Here is a 24,316-nt window from a genome sequence, read left to right on the forward strand (position 1 = left end):
AGTAATTTTTTGCAACTGTATGTCTACTAGCTCTCAGAGTAGCCTGTTAGGGTAGGTTTGGGGTTAGTATAATAGCAAATCTAAAATATAGACATGCGGAATTAATATGTGCTTTAAAAGTATTAATAAATCAATATGCAGCAAGAAACAACTGGTTAATAGCGAGAATTAGTCCTTAAACTACACTGATAAGCATTTGGAGTATACTTGAAGAAAGCAATTTTCACTCAGAAAACACATGGTTGATTTACAAAAACACTGTAACGTATAATTGAACATAATTATTAATAGCATTAAATAGAAATCCTTAAGTTAAGTTTACTTGGGAATTTCCAGTAGATTTTATTGACTGTTTTACTTAAGTAATGCTTATCACTGTAAAAAAAAAAAAAAAAAGAATATATATAACACGAATTTTTTGCACTGAAAAAATAAGTTTAACTTTTTTTTGCACGTTTTTACACACACACACACACACACACACACATATGCACACATATTCTTTTAAGATAACATGATTCAGAGCGTGATGGGAAAACAGGATCATAACTTTGATATTTACTAAAATAATCAGAATAAAATACACTTGTAAGTTCAAGTTTAAATTGAGTACATAATTATGAATAAAAAATGTACTTAAATTTACTTACTTAAATATTTGTTTTTATGCAGTATTTACTTCACCACAAAATCATTTTTTAAAGAGTAATGTTTTTTTTTTTTTTTCAATTTTGCTTTTTTAGGACTTGTAGAGAGGCCTAATGTGACATCAATGAAGAACGGGAGGAAGGTACCCTAAAAGCTTATTCACTTTGCCGTATAAACTTTTTATGAACTCTTGTTGAAGAAGTGCACTTTCATTTTGAATATTTACAACCGGCCATCCCATGGTGCAATATTTAAGAGTGAACTTTGACATGAGTTATCCGCGACATGACAGAACTCGTCCACAGATCTGTCGTCTCGAGGGCCGTAAATATCTGTGATGTTGTTCTTCTTCAAAAATGCGCATTTGAGTTTTTACAGTGATCTGACGAGGCTCTGATCTTACACGATTTTCACAAAATCATCACTCAAGAGTAAAAGGAACGTTTCTGCAATCCTTCATGTGTGGAAAACCTGTCGCACCCGCTTAAGAAGTAAAGGGAGAACACAAGCCAAACGTCTCCCACATGCTGTCTGTATGCAGATATAACTTACTTATGTGTTTGGATGCCGTCGCTTTAATACAGAATGATTTATGACGCTGTTATTGGCAGGGAATCAAGCACAACGTGGAGAGTTAATGCACATTTAGGCTCACACAGGAGGATATTCATTATTAAAAGTTTGCATCCTACACCGAAGTTGTGTAGTGTCCAAAATGTTTCATCTTTATTTAACTGCTGATGTGGCAAAAAGGACTTCAAAGGTCAAAGTACAAGACAAAATGTATTTAATAATAATAATGAACTACATATGTATACTTTGTGCTTTGAGCTGCTTGTTATTACCAGTGTTGGGGATTAACTCAATTTAACTAAATTACATAATTTAATTACAAAATAAAAGTAATTGTAATCAGATAGCGAGAAAAAAGATGTGTAATTAAATTAGTTACTTTTGAAAATGTTAAAAATAACAAAGGGGGTCCCATTTCTCCCTCATACAGATTTAACTTATTTCTTTAATAAATTGCAGTGATTGCTCTAATATATATATATATATATATATATATATATATATATATATATATATATATATATATATATATATATATATATATATATATGTATAACTCTTATTTCCTATATGGGTTCATGAATATTTACAATTAACTGTTTCTTTTGTTTCACAGAACTGTTAGATGCCTATATAGCTCATAGATATTAAAATATTTCTTGTTATGACTTTAAATATGTATTTAATCTCAGACGGATCGCAAAGTAAGTCTAATTTTGTGGTGGCTGTGTTCCAAAAGGAATATTGGATGCCCGTTTTCTACAAGTTGGTATGATTTTTAGGCTTTCGTAAAATTCCTCACAGGCCACGTAAAAAGAACACAGCGGCTAATTTCTGTGCATGTCTCTTTAAATGCTAATTAGCTCTGCTCACCACTTTCGGAGGTGCGGCTAGATCACAAACAATAGGCACTGATCTATCCTTGAGTTTTAACTATTTAACAAAACCTGCCTTGAACTTTGCCTCAATCATAAAGCATTCTGGAATAATTTTTTTTTGTATTTTTCTGATGAACACTGTTTACAAGAAATTGTTGCTACAGCTGTTCGCAGAGAAATTATGAACTTTGTGAGGCTGAGGGCGAAAATAGGCCAATACTGTAAAGTACATCAGCAGTTGTGAGCAATAAAAACAAAGCTTAAATCATTGTGGAGCGCTTGTGGTCCACAGACTGCTGAGGTGCAAATTTCCCATCCAACGTCTCCTTTAAAATTAAAACATTATAATCTTAATTCAAGTCATGAAAGATTTTGAAAGTACTGTAAGGTTAACTCTGCCTGGTTTACAAGTTAGAAAATTGATTAACAATTAAAAATGTATTTAAAAATGTAATTAGTTACACTACTTATTATATCTCAAACTCGGTAACTTATTACGTTTCCAAAAGAAGCTTCCCAACACTGGTTATTACTGTAGTTCTTACAGATATCGATTTATAATATGTTAGAAAAGACTAAAAGAAACTAGTAAAAATGTAAAAATTATACTTATGTACCGATTTCTAACTTTACAAATACATTTTGATTTTGTAAGACTTATTTGTTTCCATTTAATAAAAGATTCTATGTTCTTGGTTACACAAAATGCTGCATATTACAAAAAAAGGTTAAAAAAAACAAAAACCTTGTTAGTCTATTAATCATATGAGATAAGAATAATAATAATAATTGTATTAGTAATAAAGATAATAACAGGAATGATTCTGTACATGTTAATTTTCGAACAGGTCAGCTGACGTCTCATGTCTTCACTGGAGTCACAGCATCACTGCAGTAAACCAGACCCCACTCTTACACTGAAATTAAAGCAAAAACATGATGAAGGTTGCAAATACATTTCATAAAAATCATTTCACTTTGCTATCGCATACAAAGTTCTGTCACGAAACTCTAGATAATGCAGATTGACAAGGACGACTGCTTTAGAACTGCTTTAGATTTGGATATTTGGATCAGCAAAAAACGTGTTTGGTGTTAATATAGTATTGTCAGGATTTTCTAAAGATGCACAGTGAAGAATTAGCGCTGAAAAGTCATGGACACAGTTTTATGGGGTTTCCCTTTAAGACGTGGGAGAAGAGTATTAAAATTGTGTGCGTGCCCATGAACTCCATTAGAGGTTTGAGGACTCTTATTTTGAAGGGTTTTTGTTCCCTATTGTTTCTGTGTTCCCTTGTTCCTTTGCCCCCTGATAGTTTCCCTAGTAACTGATTAGCTCCTCCTCCTTGTTACCTGTATTTGTGCCATTAATTAATGTCCCCAAAAAACACTTTCTCTGTGCTGTGCATGTAAACTGCCAAACACGCCCCCTAGTATTGTCCCGCCCCCTCGCTTTGATTAAGTTTTGGTAGGTTACATGCACTACGCAGAGAAAAAGAAAACACAAATGTGCCAGTTATTATTGCTATTTAAATATGTCTCATGGCTTGTAATATATGGAAAATGGGGTTGCAAATGGACTTTGCTTTTTCATTTGAAATGTAAAGCGAAAACGCAAATGGTAATGCAAGATTTGCAACTGCATTTGGATTATGTCACAATTTATGCATCCACATATTGAAAAACAGTTTACAATTCCATTTGAAAATGGAACCCTTCCATAGATCCGGCAGATTCTTTCATTTTCAAGAATTTTTCCCTCCCATCGGAAAGGGAATTCCTTTTAAGGAATTGCACTCTATCTTTAATTTGCCCTGTTTAGTAAATATGGCCCTTGATATACACTGGGTCCTTATTAATACTAATAATTAAAGCTGCCGGTGGTTTTAAGAAAACAGCAAATGGTAAGCAATATGCATTAAAAGTGGTAAATATAAGAAAAATATGACATTTTTTTGACATTTTGTTGTACACTTCCTTCAATCTTAATATCTTTAATTATTTTGGATTTGTCTGTGAATGTTTTTTTTTACTCTCAAAAATTGTGTACCAATGACTTGCATTATATGACTGAGAGACTGCAACACTTCGATTAAAAAGATCTTTGTGTTCTACTAAAGAAACAAAGTCACCTACGTCTTGAGACACCCTGGAGGTAAACAAATAAACATCACATTTTAATTTTTGGGCTTTCTTGGGCTTTAGATTGATCTGTTTAAATCTCTAAGAGGGGTTTGTTTAAAGCGGCAGTCTGTGATGTTTTTTTTGATTAAAAATGACCCCAAATCAATATTCGAGCAAGTACATAACCAGACAGTGCCTTACTTTAAGCCTGATTCCCAACGGTTATCTCATAATAATGTTTTCTAATTTGAGAGGTATGGGTAGGTTTACACAGGAAATTTGAGCATGGCACAGCATTATTACTGTAAAAATGTCTGTATATCACTATCTGCAGGTGGCGCATTGTTGCTGGAATAATTAGATGTCAAAAAACATTAATCCAGAAAGGATTATGAATTAAATTAAATCTCCCAGTTTTAAATGTGCTTCTGATTACGGATAGACTGGGATTACACAAGATTTGTATTTTAAAGACAACCAGTTCGAAGGGAGCATAATTAGTTTTTTTGGGGTTAAAAGAATGACTTAATATGAAATTTGAATGGTGTTACAATTTGAGATTAGACTGTACAGAAATTAAAATTTACACTATACTATGCAAATCCTGATTTCGATGCCTATGCTCATATTTACGCAGAGTACGGTGACAAAGAGGCAAAAATTACAGACTGCAGCTTTAAATACAGTGCATGAAAATGGCACAATTTTGCAGAGAAAATCTAAAATAACATACTTTCTGTTGGGTTTCAGACTTTGTACTAGAGGACTTTTTTGTAGGTATTGGTGTGTTACATGTAAATACCAAATTTCATACATGTACGCGAAATATAGCTTGAAGGGCACTTTGTTGAAATTTTATAATTTATACTGTTGAGCCATTTAGAACCATACATGATGTACATTTCTACTACTTCTGCAGCACGTGCAAGTGAGAATGAATATGAATGCTACAAAAAAGTTATACTTGCTATTTCTTTGTGATTTTACTGTGTTTTTTAACATTCTGTTCTACATATCCAGGCAAAAGCAATAAGTGATGTTAAATGCTTGCCATGTTGCGGTATCAAATCCAAAACCACAATATTTGTCAGACTAATTGCAATTTTTTAATTCTTTATTCTTTTTACCAAACCGTGCAGCTCTAGCGGTTATCTGTTTCAGCTACGCTTATAGATTTAGACAGGAATACTGACCACATTGCACTGGCAGCTCGAGTGGAACATAGTTTCTATGGCATAGATGGATATAGGCCGAGGTCAATGCGCAAACGGATGGTTTGGAAACGCATACACGGCCAAGTCCTTCACACTTCATTATGAACTGCACAGGATCCACCTAAGAAAGACAAAAATTGCTTTCATCCTTCAAACAAAAAAAAAAAACAAAAAACGAATGCTCATAAACGCGTTATAAAAACAAAAACAGTGTAAGAGAGAGAATTCTTCATCTGAAGCTCATTGTGTTGTTTACTATTGCATTCTTTCATTCTCTTTTTCATTTCCTCACTTCCCCCAAGGAGTGGATGTCTTTTGATCAATCTAATCAAAGGGATCTTTATATACACTGGCTTGTAATAGTTAGCACATGTCACGGTTGTGAGAGGAAACGGAGTACAGTAGTTACCACTCTGAAACAGGGGCTCAAAGGAGAATTTGTGGAGGAGAACAGAAATGTGCACAACAGGGAGTCAGCGGTGCCATTCTGACAGATTTCGGGTTTCCCGCTGACACAATCTGAGTCCACCTACAGTAAAGAGCGTAAAAATAGTATATTAGATCCACACAGCCCACAGTCTTTATTTAGTCACCCGCACGACATTCTTCCTTCCACGAAACACAAATGTTTATTCACCTTGACACTGGTGTTTTTGCCATTTTTAAGCTTGTCACCGGTCACTATACATAAGAGCAGTGTGAACGTTCAAGTTTCACATTTTGTTCAATGCAATAAATGTTAGATTACAATTTTTTTTTTTAAATCAGGTACCGGTGACAAGGGTTAACTGGATCATTTTTACAGTTTGGTGGATTTTGGACTGAACAGGTTTTTGCAAAAGAAACTGTAAAAATTATTTTGGTATTATAAGCAGGAGAAATCTATCATGTATATCAGAAAAAACACACCGGGTAACCTCAGGCTAGTATAACTAGTCATTTTTGAAAAATAACAGGGGTGAATAATGCTGCGCTGGTTTCTTCACGTAATCAATGATGCTATTCGGGTATTTAGAGGTAAATATCAAACTGAGAAGATTAAATACCCCAAGGCACTCAAAAGCCTTTCATTAACTGGGCTAAATTATTAAAAACATTTTTTTTTTTTTTTAAATGTTTCATATATGCTCTAGGAAATTTGTCCACCCTGTTGCATGCCATTTTTCCAATGCAATGTGCAACAGGGTGGACGTTTAAGCTAATGAAGCCCTTTACTAGATGGGAAAGAACAACGTGCTAGCAGACGTTTAACATTCAGAAAGAAATTGAATGCACATATAAAATGTATTTTAAAAATATTTCTGTATGTTTCTCAAAATGTTGGATATCTAATGTCTATAAGATAAATCTTTTAAAAATGGGAAAAGGAGATTTAATTTGATCTTGGACGGGTTTATTGATAATCTAAGTAAAATATTAAGTGATGTTTCACTGGGGCTGTTGGAATGACCTCACTATAGCTCTAACTATAGTCTTTAAACTGTACCTTATGTTTGATGATATATTACGACAAGAAAAAAAGCATGCACAGGGTATAGAAATATGAAGCAAAACATTAGAAACAGTGGTGTGGTTTGATATCATATGCTGAACAGGTGTACATTTCTCACAGATTCCTATCACTACCTGCCAGCTGTGAGTGAACTGAAGCACACTGTGTGTGTGGGAGCCATCTGGCAGAAGAAGCTCATTAGCTGCCTCATTATCATTGGTTCCTAAAAGACCAGCGGACACACCTGAAAAACAGTTCATTAAAATAACGCGTTAAACCATGACACATATTAGAATGATTCACCACAGAGAGCTGAACTTTTTGTAGGCAGCGGTGGATTTAAGTGCCGTTAAATCTGTTAATTCAACACGTTGAGGCATATTAGCAATTACAATAGATCAAAAGGCCTTGGTTTAAAAGAATTTTTCACTTTTTTTTTTTACATAACCACTTTAGGAAGTCCTAGTTCTAGGCCTGGAACCAAACCAGCCAGCTCAAAGATCATAATAGCAAAAAAAATTTATTCGAAGCAAAAAGACTACGCATTTAAACTTTTATTTAAATTGTAATCAAATAGTTGCAAGATTTTCATAAACATGAAAAACCTGACATACTGTACACATACTAAAAATGTGTGTGTTTATATCCCATACGTAAGGGGATAGAAAATACAGTTTGTACAATAGAAAAATCATTGCATATATGGTAAGTCCATTAAAAAACATGGAAACACAACGTGTGTGTTATTTTTATTTACTATATAGAACTCATGGTAGGCAAAATTTTAATCCTGAAAATAAATAATATAATAAACAAAGCTCACCATGAAGCCATCCATCTAGGATCACACTGCAAACTTCTAGATGAGGGTCACAAGATACCCAAAGTCCTTTGTGATTGAACACCTCAATTAAGTTCACATCCTTTCTTATAGCCACTTCACGGTTGGTGTATGGTATATGTGCAATATGGCAATTGACCTCCACCTAAAATCGACACATTTTGTATTACTCTATTTCAATTGTATCATATAAAGTTTCTAAATCAGCTAAGAAAACAATTTTTGCCATCATAATAACAAAATAAAATGTACCTCTCCATTTGTGTGAATTGCGATCTTTGTGCTTTGCATTTGCACCACAAGTGAGCGGCGCTTGAACCTGTCAGACTTCAAAGCAATGCTAAAGGTGTGCTGGAAGACATCAGTTGCTAGGACGAAGTCGCAGGTAGCTGGGAGTTTGAACAAATGTCCATCGAACGACACCAAATAGACATCTGCCACTAGAAATGCCTGATCTGGACAGAGGAAAAAAATCACAAAAAAAACTAAAATCTGTTATCATTTACACAGGTTTCAAACCTCTATGACTTTCTTTCTTCTGCTAACCAGAGACTGCTTTTACAACATTGGTTTCCACTGGCTTTTATAATTGATAAATAGAATGTGAAGAGTGAATAGTGAAGAGAATGCATCTGAAGGTGTTCATTAACTCAGTTAGTGGTCTGAAATTTGAAAAATTTAAAAAACATGTCTTAGGCCCATGAGACAGGCAGACTCTGAAACAATTAATAACTCACAGTTAACAGGACTGTCCATTATCTTCCTCTTCAGCCGGTAGAATTCTGCAGTAGGGCTCAAAGAGTTCAAGGCCAGAAGAGGCTTCAGGACAAACTCCTCCAGGAGAACTTCAGTCACACCTGCCTCCTTCACCTTCAGCCAGGGATCCACAGGAAGTGGCACCCTAAAGATCACCTCACCCTCACTAGAGTAACAGGCAGTTGTGGAAAAAAGTTTCCAATTATTTCTTCTAATGTCAGTTCAAATCAAAAAATACACAAAACATGTACAAACACACACATATATTGTCACAGTGTGATGTGGGAAGAAGTGCACAAAGATGACAGATAACAATTGCCTTAGTAATCCACAATAAGGCAATTCCAGACAGAAGGGTAGCAACCATATGTATACTTCGACATAGTAGACTGGACGAAAAACACTGAACAGGAAGGAACTTATAAAGAAAATAGGTCACATGGGGAAAGCAAACAAACACAAAACAGTCATGTGTGACATGGGGTGTGACATCACTCTCACAATGGAGATAGCGCAGGTGACCGATGCAGAGATAGGGATCTGAAAGGCTGCAGTGGAGCCAGAGCAACAGAGGACTGAGGTGGAGCTGGATGGAAGGAGGAGCAGAGGGATGGAGGGATGAGGTGGTGGATGGTCGACAACAGACCAATCCGGAGCCAGACGGATGAGAGAGCCCGGCGGAGCTGGTGGACTGATGGACCACAGTGGAGAGGAGGGAGCTACGAGCCATTGTGTAGTCGAGGGATCCTGCAACCATGACGGCGATGGCAGGGTGGCAGAGCCGTGGCAATCCAGCGCACAGATGGATGAGACAGGAAAGGGTAAGAGGGCAAGAATTTTTCAATCTCCTCTGGACTTAACACACTCTTCATCCATACCGTATGGACTTATGCACCCCCCATACCATCAGAGTCGGCGGGCTTTTGAACTGAACTCTGACAACATGCTGGAAGGGCTCCTTCCTCTTTAGCCAGGAGGACACGGTGTCGTGATTTCCAACAAGATTGTCAATTTGGACTCATCTGATCATAGAACACTTTTCCACTTTGAAATGAGTGCTTCTGGACCATGTTCGCATACAGCTTCCTTTTTGCTTGACAGATCTTTAGTTGGCATCTGCAGATGGCATGGTAGATTATGTTTACAGACAGTGGTTTCTGTCTGTGGTATTACTGGACCCATTTACTCATTTCAGTAACAGAATTGCGCCAATGAGTGATGCTGTGTCATCTGAAGGCCAAACAGAGGTGTTCGTCCTTGTCTCTTACTCACAGGTTTCTCCAGTTTCTCTGAATCTTCTGATGATGGTATGCACTGTAGATGATGAGATGTGCAAAGCCTTTGCAATTTGACACTGAGAAACTTTGTTTTAAAAGCATTTTTAACAAATTGGAGAGCCCCTGCCCATCTTTACCTCTAAGAGACTCTGCCTTTCTAAGGCATCCCTTTTTATAGTTAATCATGTTACAGATCTGATGTCTGTTAACTGAATTAGTTGCTAGATGTTCTTCCAGCTGAATCTTTTCAAAATTGCTTTTTCATCCCTTGTTGTCCCTGTGCCAATTTTTTTGAGACCTGTCACAGGCATCACATTTGAAATGAGCTCAAAAAGTGAAAAATCTCTCAATTTAAACATTTATGTTGTCTATTGTCTATGTTGTTATGCTAACGTCATATTGCTCATATCCACCTTATTCCAGAATGTGGAAGTCTCGCTTGACTGGAAATATGCTTTATAAGTGTGCCAGCAAACTTAAAAGTTTGTTAGAGTTAAACAGCTGTGAGCATCATTATCTATAATAAAACTAAACACAAAAGTACAAATACTTCTAACCGTACAGTTTTAAAAAAAAGCACCAAATGTATATTTAGTATGTGTAAAATGGATTTACGGTTTATGATAAAATGGTTTATGATTACCATTGACTTACATACTATAAATAATTATTTAATTCAATTAAATTAAGACATTTCTCCAAAAATATTGCTCTACAGAAGAAAGAAAACCATACAGGTTTGGAACAACATCAGTCTAATCAGTGTAAATGATGACAGAATCTTTCATCTTATGTGGTGAAAGGGGTGTTGTGCGGCCCAGTTGTTTCGGCCGATGTGTGTTGTTGAGATGCTTCTTGAACGTTCTGTTCCAGATCACACCGCAGCATTTAAATCAAATTGAGCTCAGAACTTTGGCCATTTGGCCATTCTAATTTACGCAATTTGAGAATTCTGTTGTTGATTTACTTCTGTGTTTTGGATTGTGGTCATACCCCATGAGTTTTAGATCACGTCCTGACAATCTGCTGTACAACTTAAAATTCATTGGTCCCTCAATGACTGTAGCAGTCCAGACCCGGAGGCATCAGATCAGCTCCACATCCCTCTCCAGACATATGCTTCACAGTTGGGGATGAGGTTTTAGTGTTGGTATGCTTTGTTTTTAACAAAATATCCCACTGTGTATATTTAGTAAACAGATAAACTTTGTCACACTTGCCCACAGAACATTGCTCCAGTAGTGCTTGCAACATCCAGGTGGTCTCTAACAAATGTATAATTCAAAATTCGGTTATTTTAGAGTGCAGTGATCGTTATGATCAGTAGATGGTGTATTTCTTATAGACTGGTATACTTTGTTCAAGTTACAAATATTGTAAAATAAATATCATGACATTAATTCATAAATATCGTAAGCGTTTGAGGACTTACACAACATATTGTTTTAAAAACCTCTCGGTTTTCTTTGCTCCTGTTTTGCCTGTGTTATTAGTCAGACATTTTACAATAAGCAGGTTTTGTTTTTCTCCCAAACAATTAACAATGAAAAATGATGCCAAACTACATAAACGGATAGTTCACACAAAGCCTAAAATCCTGACATTAATTTCGAACCCTTATGTTGTTCCAAACCTGTAAAACCTTCATTCATGTTTGTTCTTCAGAAGTGGTTCATCCTTAAATTCATGAAGCTACAAGAATACTTTTTGTGGGCAAAGAAAACTAAAACAATGACTTTATTGAACAATTTCTTCTTTTCAGTGTCAGCCTTCAATCCACATTCACAGGAATACCACGCATGCATGGGGTGCTGCTGATGCATTAGCTTTAATCTGTCGGTTCCCCAACAGACATTCATTCTCACTATAAATAACTTTAGGACGTTCACATGAACATATTCTACCTAACATTTTACTAATACTCTGCTAACACTTTAATGAGAATTAGTTAAAGCGGCCATCGGATGCAAAATTCACTTAAATGTGTGGATACATCCACTAATGAAAAATATCCACCAGTGTATTATATTTGTTTTTGAAGGGAATGCACTCCTTGATCGATGCATTTATGTTCAAACAAATCTTTTGTCAGGGTGAGCATTTAAAGGGACATGCACCAAAATGAGTCTTAAACTCTTTAACGTATAATAAAGGTATTTATATTATCCAGAATGTTGAGCCTGCCAAAATTTTTGTTTTTAACGGGACTTTCAGAGACTAAATTTATACAGAGCAAAGGGGTTGGCAGACTCCAGCAGAGGGTGAAGCAAACCAGCCAAGTTCAGTGAGTAACCCCTGTGGTGTTCGGACACAACAAACAGTAATGGGCCTTGTTTCTGGCAGATTTACTACATACCTTTTGGAGAACTTGTACATTAGTGCAATCTGCCTTCTGATACCCACTAGCATGGCAGCTGATCTGGCCTCCATCCACTGAAAGGTCTGCTGGCTCACCTAAAGAACATACATACTCACATTAATCTTTAAACCCTCTTATTAAGAGTTTACACAACTATGATGTACAGAAAAGATGCATTTACAAATGCCGAATAACTTCACATGCAATAAACACTCTTAAAAATACATGCCAGACAAGCAGTTGGTGATGTCTCTTTGTAAAGAGACTTGTGAAAGGCTATAGACTAAACACATATTGCACAGGATGCTACTATGTAGTTTATACAGAAATAATAAAAAAAATTTTAAAGACATGGCATGTTTGCATAAGTGTGTTTTCAGGCCCATAAATGAATGCATAAAATGTTTTCAGTTTTTTATTTGAAAATGGTGTCATGTAAACAACATGCATTAAGGCTTTCTTGCCATGTCCATTGCGAAGATGGCAACATGCAATGCGGTCAGTGACGGCGCCCTCAGGTGAGGATCGTGAAGTATTGCAGGCAAAAGCTCCGTAAGCTTTCTGGTCCACAGCTGCACTCCTTGCTGCCACGCGGTATCCAAACGCACCCCTGTCACATCGTGGTATGCTCCAGCTAGAGTGGCCAGGGGTTCTGGAAGAAATTAAAACTACAATAACGCTAATGCACACTGACAGGCGTTTCCAAGTGAAGGTGCTGACACGAAACCACAGTTGTGCTGGTGCATAAGATTGCGACTGGTTTACAGATGCTTGCGCAGTGATGCCACTAGAATGCTGTCAAGATCAATTACTGATAACGTGACCAGAGAAAATTACTTAAGCGTGCTCTGGGTTTTAGAAAATATAGGTATGTCTTTCCTGTCATTCATCCAGTGTAGCTCAAAGGAAACATTCGTGTGCATGTGATTGTAAATAAAATCAGTGGGAACCCGAATGAATGAATCAAAACTTGATGGAGCAAACTCACTCCTGAGTTCTTGTTGGACCTGTTGAGATACGAGATGCAGTACATGGAGCGTGTGCGGTAGGCTGTGTGTGAGCACATGTCGGAGTGGGCCAGTGGTCCACGCTTTCCACAGAGCTCCTGCTCTCTGCAGCAGCAGAGTCTCGGCTCTCTGGGTCAGAGCCAGCGGCCCCTCACTCAGCTCCAACAGGAACATACTGTCCCCCGCCTAGAAGACAGATAGCTAGGGGTGTAACGATTTGTGTATCGTGCATTGTACTGCTCATGGTCATTTTCCAAATCATCCCTTTTTTAGTGGGCACTTTGGAGTGAGCAGAGCATGTCCATGTCATTATTTAGTCTTGGCTAATGCTCTTGGCAATAGGAGCAAATGTAATTTCCTCGCTTTCTTTAGCTGCGATGTTCCAGTGACAACGGACGGCATAAAAAAAAAACTACATTTTATATTTTAGACATATTAGTTTTAATATATTAGCATATTTAAAAAAGCATTTTAAAATATAAAGCGAATGCTTATTTGCAAAAGTTATGCTAAAAACAATAAAAAGACATTAAAACAGCGACATCTGCTGATGCACATCATGCTGCGTTGTCATGGGAACATCTCAGCTGAATATAGTGAGGAAATTTCATCGCTGGCTTTGACATGCACATGCTCTGCTCACTCAAGTCCCCACTAACAAGGGGATAAGGATGGCCACTTTGATTTGGAAAATGCACGTGAAATGTACGATACACAATATGTGAATCGTTATACCCCTACAGATAACATCAGCGCAAATAATGAAAAAAATCAATTATCATTAACAATCAAATAAATGAACATGTTACTTGATATAGCTTCCTTTTTTTAGTTATATATTTGGAGACAGTATACTTTGTTCTTTTTGGACGGTCTCTTTCTTTTGCATTGAATGCTTACAGGGTAACTTTAAGAAAGAAACAGCAGGACAGTAGGACTTAGCAATCGGGCTTGTGTGATCTCACACCAGCTCAGTTATCCGCATCTAATCCGTCTAACCAGACCTTCAGACTGATGGCAGAAGGTCTGAGAACCTTGGCCACTATGAATGCCCAAGACTTGCTCAAGAGGCCATATGACCGACAGGTAAAACAACCAATCATGCTTTGTTTTGTGCCATTGTCATGTTAGGATGTTTTCTTTTTTTGAAGCAAAAATTACGCAAGCTTCAGGTTTTCCAATGTTTCTCTATGGCACTGAAACCTACAGATGTCCAAATTCCGAGACTTGACTGCCATTGGCTCATCTGCATGCGAAGGAAGGGGCTTACCGATAGGTCAATTCAATAGCTAGCGGCATCATACAAACGTAAGGCTTCACATCCCCTTCCAGAGGAGTTTTCCAGAGGATGCTCGGGCCTCATGTCAGAGCTTTGTCTGCGATTCCTCGGGGCCTGTTCCATATAAGGCCCCTGTAATATTGCCTTGAAGCCAATGTACCATCCCATGCTTGGCGACTGCAAAGTTTATACCTCAGAGTAAGCCACTGCTTCATCAAAACTGTAGCCCCTTGGAAAAACTCTCGTCTGTTTCAGTCATGAATCCTATAGGGACAAACCTCTAAAAGGAATGTGGTCACGACAGATGCCTCCAACTCAGTTTTTGGAGGATAAAGGGCTACGTCCCAAGATGGTTTGTCTCTAGGACGCCCAGAGGTGGATCTCTTGACTTCAGAAGAAAATTTGCACTGCCCAATTACAATGATTGGCCCAGTGCACACTTTTATGCCTTCACCTTGATTGCCCATTTCGGCATTCAGGGCAGCTGAGAGGTCGTTGCGAGTTACAAAGCAAAGGCTATCTTGATGAATAGTAGATGCCGTAACCCTGGGTTATGCCTCAGTGTGCTTTCAGTGTCTTAGAGGAGCAAGGCATGCATTTTGTTTACTGAATGTATCTTCTCTCCAAGTGGAGAATGTTTTTGTATGTAGTCCACAGCATAGTGGCTTGTGCCTCATATTAGCTCATGCTTGTTGGAGCCTTCAGTATGGATGCTCAGGGCAGGGCATAAGGCTTTGAGAAAATGGAGCTCAGAGCCAACTTATACAGCAGCTGGCTTTCCTCTTTTGGTGGCTGTGGCATTTCACCATGCAGCTACATGAACGTGAACAAATCCAGCTTCAGTATTCAGAGTAAGCATGAGTTTATATCAGAGAGTTTATGTTAGTAACAGAAGCGATAGTAGTAGTAACTACTTTATTTTATATTGTTGTTTAGATGAGTTGAACCTAATAGTATGGCATATGTGTAAACACCTTTAGTCCTTTTTTAAAAGCAACCCAGGATACACCTTGGTTTAGAGATTAATTAAATATACACTACCTTTTAAAAGTTTGGGATTAGTAAGATTTCCTAAAGTTTCTGAAATACATCTTTTATTCTCAGCAAGGCTGCATTTTTTTTGATAAAAAATACAGCAAAAAGTTAATATTGTAAAATATTACAATTCAAAATGATGGTTGTCTGTTTTTAATATATTGTAAAATGTAATTTATTCCTTTAATTTCCTTCAGTGTTACCAAATATGTTACCAGAGCACTAAATATACTGATTTGTTGCTCAAGAAACATTTTGTATTATTATAAAAGTTGAAAACAGTTCTACCTCTTGATATTATTGTAAAAACCATGCTATACTTTGGTCCACAGAATAAAGAAAAGCATACTTGTTTATACCACATGAAGGTAAGTGATTCTTTTCCCCTGCTGACCTAGCCCTTTAACATAGTCTAAATATGTAGGTCAGCCTGTGAGATAAAACAAACCTGTCTTCTGAATGTTAAAAGTAGATGCTGTAGTCTCTGAACTCTGTCCAATAGTTTACTCCTTATCCGAGACCCCAGCTGCTGGAGGCGTGCCTGTGAAGAAACGATGTTTTACAAGCTATCTGGCAGATTTATATAATGAAAACCTTAATAATTCCTTGCTGTCCTCACCTCCGCTGCCCACAGGCATTCCCTGCATCCCTTAGCTCGAAATAGCAGACTCTGATTGGCTGCTCCTACAGAAATATGGGTAAGGGTCTCATTTTCAGTGCCCCGACCTCCTCGCTGAGCCTCCAGAGTAAACCAGTGATGTCCCTCCAGACATAACGCCGCTCTGATATCATCAGACGTTTCTGATGGCAAGTAAAAAGGAAAACGAATGTTATTTATACAAATTTATGATAAATAGCCATTTGTTGCAGTTATTAACCCTGTAAAGTCTGACAATTTAGAATGATAAGTCTAAAATGTTTCACACTTCGTATGTCAGGCTTTTGTGGCTCATATAAGAGGATATAGTGAAAATTTGGCACTCACCAACAAGGGGAAAAACATAATGGTGATTTAGAGATGAAAAAATTCGTTTTGATATTTGATACTCACATTTTAACATGATTTATGTGTTTACAAATTTCTAGACAGTCAAGGAAACCTAAGTTGCTTCAAACCAGTAAGTGTTTTTTCTTACTAACAATATAAACGTTATGCTTAAATTTACTTTATTAAGGATAACACCTGTGTTTACAATTATACTAAAAGGCTTTTTCCTTGATTAAAATGCATAAACTATCAAACAATACAGTTGATAGAGATGATAACATGCGTGTCGTGCACAATACACGTGTAATCATGTCGATCATTTCAATGCCCTAGACTTGTGAGCATAAAATGCACGATCCTAGCCATCGTCACCTGTGTCGTATCCCGCAGCGGCTCGAAGGCAGCGTTTTCCCAGCGCCCCCTGCAGCCATAGCATCTCACTGCGGTCTAGTTTTGCATGAACCTGGACTGCCACATTCCTGCCAGAAGAAAGGGAACTGCAGGCCAATTCCACACTCCAGTTCCCTACCTGCCACTGTGAACCACACACATTAGTTTTTCTATCACGACGAAGAAATTCCATCGGCTTTACGAAACGATATTTTCTACCCTCTAGAAATAATAACAACCTCCCATCAAAAGTTACGCTCTTTTATGTAATGATTTGGTTGATTTAGGCACCTCTGCGATCAGTGAGTAGTTGGAGCGCTGACTGCTGCTGATGTTTCTGAGCGACAGCGTGAAGGTGTTGTGCTGAGGGTGTCCGGACACGGACACACGGGTGTGAGTGTACAACAGCTCCTTGCCTGAGTTCACTCTGTGAGATCCAGACCAAATTAAGGCCTTTGAGGGAAAAAAATTTATTCATGTTACCACTGAAGTGAAAAATACCCAAATTCTTGTCTTTGGTTACTCAGTTACTGGCCGCACATTTTTACATTTCTTTAGGTCTTAAAGAAAGTCCACCAAAAATAACCCCTGCACGCTTTTGACATAGTACATTTATTAAGTAAATAGCATAATTGAATAGAAAAAGACCTATATGTACTTGAGTGCATACCGTTACACATATTTACTATTAATTGAAAGTCCCCCCCCCATAAACTGATGCAATTAGTTATTAATAGTTGTTAGGTTAAGGCACAGGTTGGATTGAGAGATCTAGTAGGAATTGGTCTTTAAATTCTTACCGCATTATGCAACATTTCGGGCACATAATTGCATGATATTGACAATTAAATATATTAAACTAATTAAATATATTAAAATAATTTGCATATAAAATGCAATTAGTTGAAATTAGCGTTAAGCGTGACCCACTTAAGTAAGATTTAAGTACATCTTTATTTGTAATATCATAAATACTTAATTATTACTTAATAATTAAAACATAATGATTTAAAATGTGCTCAAATAAAATTTAACTTGACATTACTACTTGACATTGCAATCTTTAATTACACTTATATGTGGTATTTTATTTTGTTAATGTTGTTAATATTATCTGCAGTTTTTTAAAAAAACAAACGAATTTTAAAGATTTGTAATACATTCGAAGTGCATATTCGGTACAAATAAGCACACCTTTTTTTCAACCAGGGAAAAAATGTATTATTTAAAGACATTCCTGTCACTGTAAATCATTTAAAACATTTTGTACCGACGTGAGAACGCAGAGTAAAAGAACACCGCTTTTTTTACATTTGGGTGATCTATCCTTCTGCGGTTGATATGTGTGAGCGTTAATTTGTTATATGCGCATTTTAATGTGATTTAATGACAGCGAGTGTGTGATCTCACAGGCTGTGGAGGACAGAGGCCGATCTGAATATGGTGTTCAAGATGGTCCCTCAGGTTGGTGTGTATCTGGGTCAGGAGAGAGTGAGACGGGCAGGGAGACGGAGAAATGTTTTGGGCACCCAGCTCCACAAGGAGGGTGTGCATTCCTTTTACTCCTCCCTAAACGACAGACAACAAAAAGAAAGATCATCACAGATGCCAAAATCCTAAATAAAGGCAGTACAACAAACATGTTTTAAATTTCTTAAGTAATCCACACCTGGTATTTCATGCTTTGAGTAATCCTCTTGTCCTTCCATTTGAGCTCTGTGTTTTGGGAGTAGGTCTTCCCTTCCTGAGCCACGGCAACACATCCTTCCATCTTCACTAGGGGGAGCAACGACTGTATCTGATGCAATGCAATACAAACATCACCAGCTACATTCGGAGAAGAAATACACATGCACAAAAATTCAATGTAGCTCACGTTTAAAAATTAAACTATCGAGTTTGGGTTCACTAATATTAAAATAATAAAAAAAGATTTTAGCGAGGATTTGAATTGACCACAAGGGACTTCAAAGACATTTATTACAGTTACAAATGATTTCATTTAAAATAAATGGTCTTATGATTTTCAATTAATAAAATAATCACAATGATTTCTGAAGGATCACGTGGCACTAAAGACTGCAATAATAATGCTGAAATATCAGCTTTATACTCAAATAAAAAAATGTATTGAATAAAAATATTATAGTATAGTATTTCAAAATGTTAATGGTTTTACTATATTTTTGATCATATAATACCTTGGGTAACACTTAATTTCGATATTCCACTTTACATATTCTACTAACAGTAAGTAACTTTTCAACATGTTAATATTCTAACACTTCATTTTTATAGGTCCTAAATATACAACATACTGACTATGAGAAACTTTGCAAGTGTATTTCAACTAACACTAAACCACAGTCTCTCAGTACTCTGAGAGTTAGTAGACATGTAATTAATGAGAATTAGTAACTAAGTTACTTATAGTTAACAGAATGTCTAACGAGGACTATCAAAATAAAGCGTAACCCGGACTTGAGCTTTAAAAAATATAAAAATATTGCACCGACCCCAAACCTTTTTATGATACTGTTTGTGAAACAGATATCCGTCAGAATGGAGAGATTGAAAAGTGACTAACACAGTCGTGAAATGATAGTTTAATGGCCGCATACAAAAATATTTGATCGCTAAGAGTTATTATTTACCAGTCAAGTACTCCAGAGTGCCGTGTCATTCTCCTGACTTCACAGGTAATAACAGTTTGTAAACTGAAAGGTAAGTGCTGCCGGGTACCTGTCCTGGTGAGAGAAAGATGCAGGCCTGCCCTCTGCTGTAGTCATCGTGCCAGTGCTCGCTCACTGTTACAGAAACATTTACAGGCTTTCCTTGCTCCCGTGAAAGATGGGTCTATAGAAACACAACATTCGTGTTTATATTCGTATGGAGAGGAAATACTTGAATAAAGAAGAGCTGGGGAGGCCTTGAAAGTGTGGTGATTATAGAGAGTGTTTGGGAAAGGCAGCTGTGCACCTGCTTGTTGCGTTTTTGTCTGCGGTCGGGCCCATGGGACAGGGCATGTATGTGAAAGTGAGTCAATGTTGAAACAAAGGGCTGTTTCTGTTCTAATGAATCCGTTTGTCTGCTCATCAAAGTCCAAGAGCCTTGAACTCCGACCTGAACACAACACACGAGTGACTTGTATCTGGTAGATGTCGTATCAAATGACCGAAACGGAAACTCCTAAAAGATCTGCCTGGCTTCACCTGATCATGGCGTCCAAACAGTATCCAGTCGAGACTTAGATCGCCTAGTTTTCTTTGAGTGTCATTCTCTACCCTAAGATCCAGACCCCAGCCCTGAACCTTTCCTGTAATAGGAGACATGGCAGCATTTTAGAATACAGCGATCAAGACCATTAAACAGATGGCATGTGTGAACTTCCTTCGCCAATAGCAGTACGTCATATCCACCTGTCAGTTCTGGATAACTCTGTAAGTGTGTAACATCATCTGAGGAGTCGGTTTGTGTCAAATCTTGAGTCTCCCACTGTGCTCGGTGCGTGAGAGTGTGTGACCCTCTCTTTCCACCGTAGCGCGTCCTCACTGTCAGATTTTTGGGCAATACGTGCAGCTAGCGGTACAAAAATAATAATTTTTTTAAATGTAACACAACAAAAAGTTTCACACTCATGCGTTGTTACGGTATATTCCCATTAGTGAAACTTGGGCAAATAAGTCATATTGTCCATTATCAGCAGTGTAATGCACTTACTCAAGCAGTACGTTTCTCACCTCACATTAAATTCAATATTGCACAGATTCCTATTAAGATGACTTCATTTCACTAGCAAAAATTTCACAGTGCAATGGTAAATGTGAGCGCACACATAAGTTACTATCAAATTAGCAGTGCAGGGTAGATCACTTATAAATTATATTCCCATTACTGAGTCCAAATTACATGACAAAAATTTTAGTTGGTAAAGCAAACCATTACATTATTTTAGGTAATATAATCAGACTAATTTCTGATTGCTTTTAATTCAATAACTCAAAAAAAAAAAAGATAATATACTGTATTCATTGTTATTAACAACATGAATTGCAGTAAACGTTGCATTATGCCAAGGTTTCCCAAACTGGGATTCGTGAAGATACTGCAGGGGGTTATTTTTTATTTTTTAAAAGCTAAAACAGGTCAAAAATGAATGAAACTATTTTTTTTATATTAAAGATTAACATACAGACTTACTAAAAAAATATTAAATATTTTATTTGTTTACTTGTGTGTCACATGACCATTAAATAACATCAGAGAACCATGATATTATGTATTTTATGTAAATATATATTAAGTGAAAGAGACACAGCTGACAAAATGATTTTTTTAATGCAAATAAAAGATAATGCAAATATGTGCATTTGAATGTGTTTGTAATTTGTAAACTATAATCATGTAAAAGTAACTGCAATCTGATTACGAAAATGTAATCAAATTTAATTATAAATATTTCATTTTTGGAATCTGATTATGGAATCCAAATTATTAGCTACTACTACCCAGAACTGCAAATTAGTTCCATTTCGGCTATATTTTAATGGGCAAAAAAAGCCAATAGTTCATTGTCTATGGTGTAGTGAAAACAACTTGAATCCGATGTGAAATCCGTTTGGGGAAATCTTTTTGAAATTTTTGACTGTGACTGTTCACTGACCACTGGTAAAGGTGACCGTACCTTCATATAAAAGAACAGATAATATTAAAACTATCAAATAATTTCACTACCTGAGGTATTGAGTGATTGAACACGAGCACTTGTTTAAAGCCAGAGTTCGTACTGGAGATCTCTGCTTCGAAAGCCAAGCCAGTCGCGCCAACCAGAAGTTCTGCAGTACCTCTAACTGAAGACTGTGCACGGCTCAGCTGTAATGGAACATATATTTAGCTGCTAATTTGTTTTATGTAACATACAAGCCATCGCGGTGCAGTCATATGATAACATTAAACATTAAATAATACCTGTGATTTTGAGTGAAACTCAAACGGCAAGAATGGATGTAAAGCAGATACGTTGTGGGAAATGTTTGCCAATAGTCCAATGCTACAAAAGACATCAAAATTGGTTCGATAGTCACTATATACACTTTTATACACTACAGTATAAAAAAAACATGAACTTCTGTCATTTAGTGATATCTCCAACAAGTTTATTCTACCTGGAGGCATTGTGGTGACCTTGAAGATCAAATGAGAAAGCTGAACTCTGGGAGTTATAAAAACCGGCTCTGATTCCAACCTACACAAAAATCAGGATGGGTTCAGACGTCCCTCACCATATGATACAAACACAATCCAATGTTCACAATGATGCATTCTTCAAAAGAAGGAAACGCTCTTGGATGTTCTCACCCACGTACCTTCAGCGAGTCTTCCTGGTCTTGCCCAGAGCAGACGCCCAGCAGGCGTCCCGAGTTGATCCCCTCTGTGCAGTTCACCTGTAAAAACAAGCCTCCGTGCCTTCAGTTTGCTTTGCTCGTAGGAGAGGAGTGTGGAATCAGAGGCATTTCCCTTCATCAACATGGGAAATGACCCAGAGTCTAGAAGGGGTTTCTGGGGCATCCATATGGATACTAATGCATACTAAACTGATGCTTGCTTATTCTCCAACAAATAATTATTACTCTGTGTTTAAGTATGATTAAGGTAGGCATTACAGGTGTTTTCAAAACAAACACACATCCATGTTCAACCTATTTGGTGGTTTCAAGACCAGCGCATTCATTTATTCCACAACAAAATCTTTTAGTTCAAGAGCTATGAAAATGTTGGCTATGATGATCCCCTTTCCTAAAATTTTTATAATGTAAAATATTTTAATAAAAACATTTTAAGCAGTGTAAGAAATATTAATGGAATAGATAACATAAAAATGTATATTCTTTCATGATTTACTCACCCTTGTGTTGTTCCAAACTTTCATTACTTTCTTTTTTCTGTGAAACTTAAAATGTAAAAAAAAAAACCAATGCGGTGGAACTCAATGGTCACCATAACTACTTGCTTAATAAACATTGTGTAGAAAGATCACCCGCAGAATCTTCCCTCCCATATGCGCTTTTATGGAATTGCTCTCTTAACGCTAATTTGCCTTGTTCGGTAAATCTGGCCTCAAAATGTTAGTTTTCTTCAGCATTCTTCAAAATAGCTTCTTTCATGTTCCACAGAAGAATGAGGGTGAGTAAATTTGATGTTTAATAAATTATTACATTAATGGTAAGGCACCATTAGTGAGAATGAATGAAGTTAAGCCGAATGAAAGACTATTACTGTGACGTTTCCAAAAGGACCAAACATTACCATAAAAACCATAAAAAAGTAGTTCATATGAATCATTACTCATTATTCGCTGAAAATCTTGTCTTTCGTCATTTATATCTGGTGAATTCATTGATACACAGCAACTTCTTTGTTTGCATACAGCCCGGAAGTTCAGCCAATTCAATAACATAGACAAGGAAAAAGGAGGAGAAGAAACTACACAAATACTTCATTTGTTCTTTTTGTGTCAGCTGGTGTCATCGAGATCTGAGAGCTATGCGAGCCTTTCAGCAATTGTCAGTTACTGAATGACTGATTCTCTAACCTGAGAGCGTCCTGTGGTTTGTGTGGTGTGGGGGGAACTCTGCTCCAGCGTGGCTGTCAGTCCGCTGGCTCCTGCGTGAAGTTCCAGTTGGGCACAGACACCGTTCTTATTCCAGTTCACATTCACACCTGCGCTGCTGTTCAACGGAAGTCCTGCTCCGACAGACAGAGACAGAAACATACTGCACTCCACTACAAAGCAATAGCAAGAGTCTGCTTATGGGGCAGAACGTACCTGCAGAACGAAGCCAAGGGACAGAGTGAGACAGTTGGGCGTGAAGACTTCTGCACCCGCAATGTGTTACATTACTGCTGATGTTTACACACAGTGACTCTTCCATAGCAACTAGACATAGCAAAGCACTAAGATCTTCTCCGGAGTTCCTCTCATGCCGACGAGTCACTTCCAGTCCATATACAGCATCATCCACTACTAAAGTCAGCTCTCCTGCAACACAAACCCACAACACGTAACATATACATATCAACACATTCAATCAGATATTGTATTTGTAATAATTCAATTATTTTTGGTTTGGTTTCAATTAATCATAAGTCGACCTCTCTGAAAGACGCTAAACTTTCTAAAATTTAACTGAAAAGTAAATGCATTAGAACATTGATCTTGGATTTACCTTCAGTTTGACCCTTTGACTGGTTTAGTACTCCAACCAGACTAGCTGAATTAGGTAAAGCAGTGAGATCTTGTATTGAGTTGAAAATATCTGCTGAAAGAGATAGCTGAGGAAGAGTTCCACTCAAGTGAGCACTAAATGTCTCCTCTTTTTTTTTCACTGTACACTGTAAGAAAAGACTAGAGAGGGGAAAATAAGATAATATTGGTAATAGAAGCTAAGAAATTAT

General features: G+C 37.1%; 1 protein-coding gene across 1 annotated transcript in view; it reads right to left on the reverse strand.

Moving 5' to 3' along the window:
• Nucleotides 1–1,785: 1,785 nt before the first annotated feature.
• The window catches only part of LOC122360826, a 38,748-nt gene continuing 16,217 nt past the window's right edge, over nucleotides 1,786–24,316 (reverse strand). Inside the window, exons 37-63 of the mRNA XM_043261685.1 lie at nucleotides 24,088–24,266; nucleotides 23,688–23,900; nucleotides 23,454–23,605; nucleotides 22,228–22,305; nucleotides 22,027–22,106; nucleotides 21,830–21,911; nucleotides 21,596–21,733; nucleotides 20,281–20,440; nucleotides 20,074–20,177; nucleotides 19,841–19,984; nucleotides 19,604–19,717; nucleotides 18,531–18,659; nucleotides 18,272–18,430; nucleotides 17,153–17,314; nucleotides 16,844–17,006; nucleotides 16,103–16,284; nucleotides 15,932–16,024; nucleotides 13,151–13,355; nucleotides 12,627–12,814; nucleotides 12,160–12,257; nucleotides 8,508–8,692; nucleotides 8,023–8,225; nucleotides 7,753–7,915; nucleotides 7,064–7,173; nucleotides 5,847–5,966; nucleotides 5,417–5,558; nucleotides 1,786–3,016 (exon numbers count right to left, since the gene is read on the reverse strand). Coding sequence (XP_043117620.1) covers nucleotides 3,012–3,016; nucleotides 5,417–5,558; nucleotides 5,847–5,966; nucleotides 7,064–7,173; nucleotides 7,753–7,915; nucleotides 8,023–8,225; nucleotides 8,508–8,692; nucleotides 12,160–12,257; nucleotides 12,627–12,814; nucleotides 13,151–13,355; nucleotides 15,932–16,024; nucleotides 16,103–16,284; nucleotides 16,844–17,006; nucleotides 17,153–17,314; nucleotides 18,272–18,430; nucleotides 18,531–18,659; nucleotides 19,604–19,717; nucleotides 19,841–19,984; nucleotides 20,074–20,177; nucleotides 20,281–20,440; nucleotides 21,596–21,733; nucleotides 21,830–21,911; nucleotides 22,027–22,106; nucleotides 22,228–22,305; nucleotides 23,454–23,605; nucleotides 23,688–23,900; nucleotides 24,088–24,266 — 3,751 coding nt within the window. The 3' untranslated portion in view covers nucleotides 1,786–3,011. The remainder of the gene's footprint in view (nucleotides 3,017–5,416; nucleotides 5,559–5,846; nucleotides 5,967–7,063; nucleotides 7,174–7,752; nucleotides 7,916–8,022; nucleotides 8,226–8,507; nucleotides 8,693–12,159; nucleotides 12,258–12,626; nucleotides 12,815–13,150; nucleotides 13,356–15,931; nucleotides 16,025–16,102; nucleotides 16,285–16,843; nucleotides 17,007–17,152; nucleotides 17,315–18,271; nucleotides 18,431–18,530; nucleotides 18,660–19,603; nucleotides 19,718–19,840; nucleotides 19,985–20,073; nucleotides 20,178–20,280; nucleotides 20,441–21,595; nucleotides 21,734–21,829; nucleotides 21,912–22,026; nucleotides 22,107–22,227; nucleotides 22,306–23,453; nucleotides 23,606–23,687; nucleotides 23,901–24,087; nucleotides 24,267–24,316) is intronic.

This window comes from Puntigrus tetrazona, chromosome 2 (assembly GCF_018831695.1).
Source record: "Puntigrus tetrazona isolate hp1 chromosome 2, ASM1883169v1, whole genome shotgun sequence".
NCBI classification, from domain to species: Eukaryota; Metazoa; Chordata; class Actinopteri; order Cypriniformes; family Cyprinidae; genus Puntigrus; species Puntigrus tetrazona.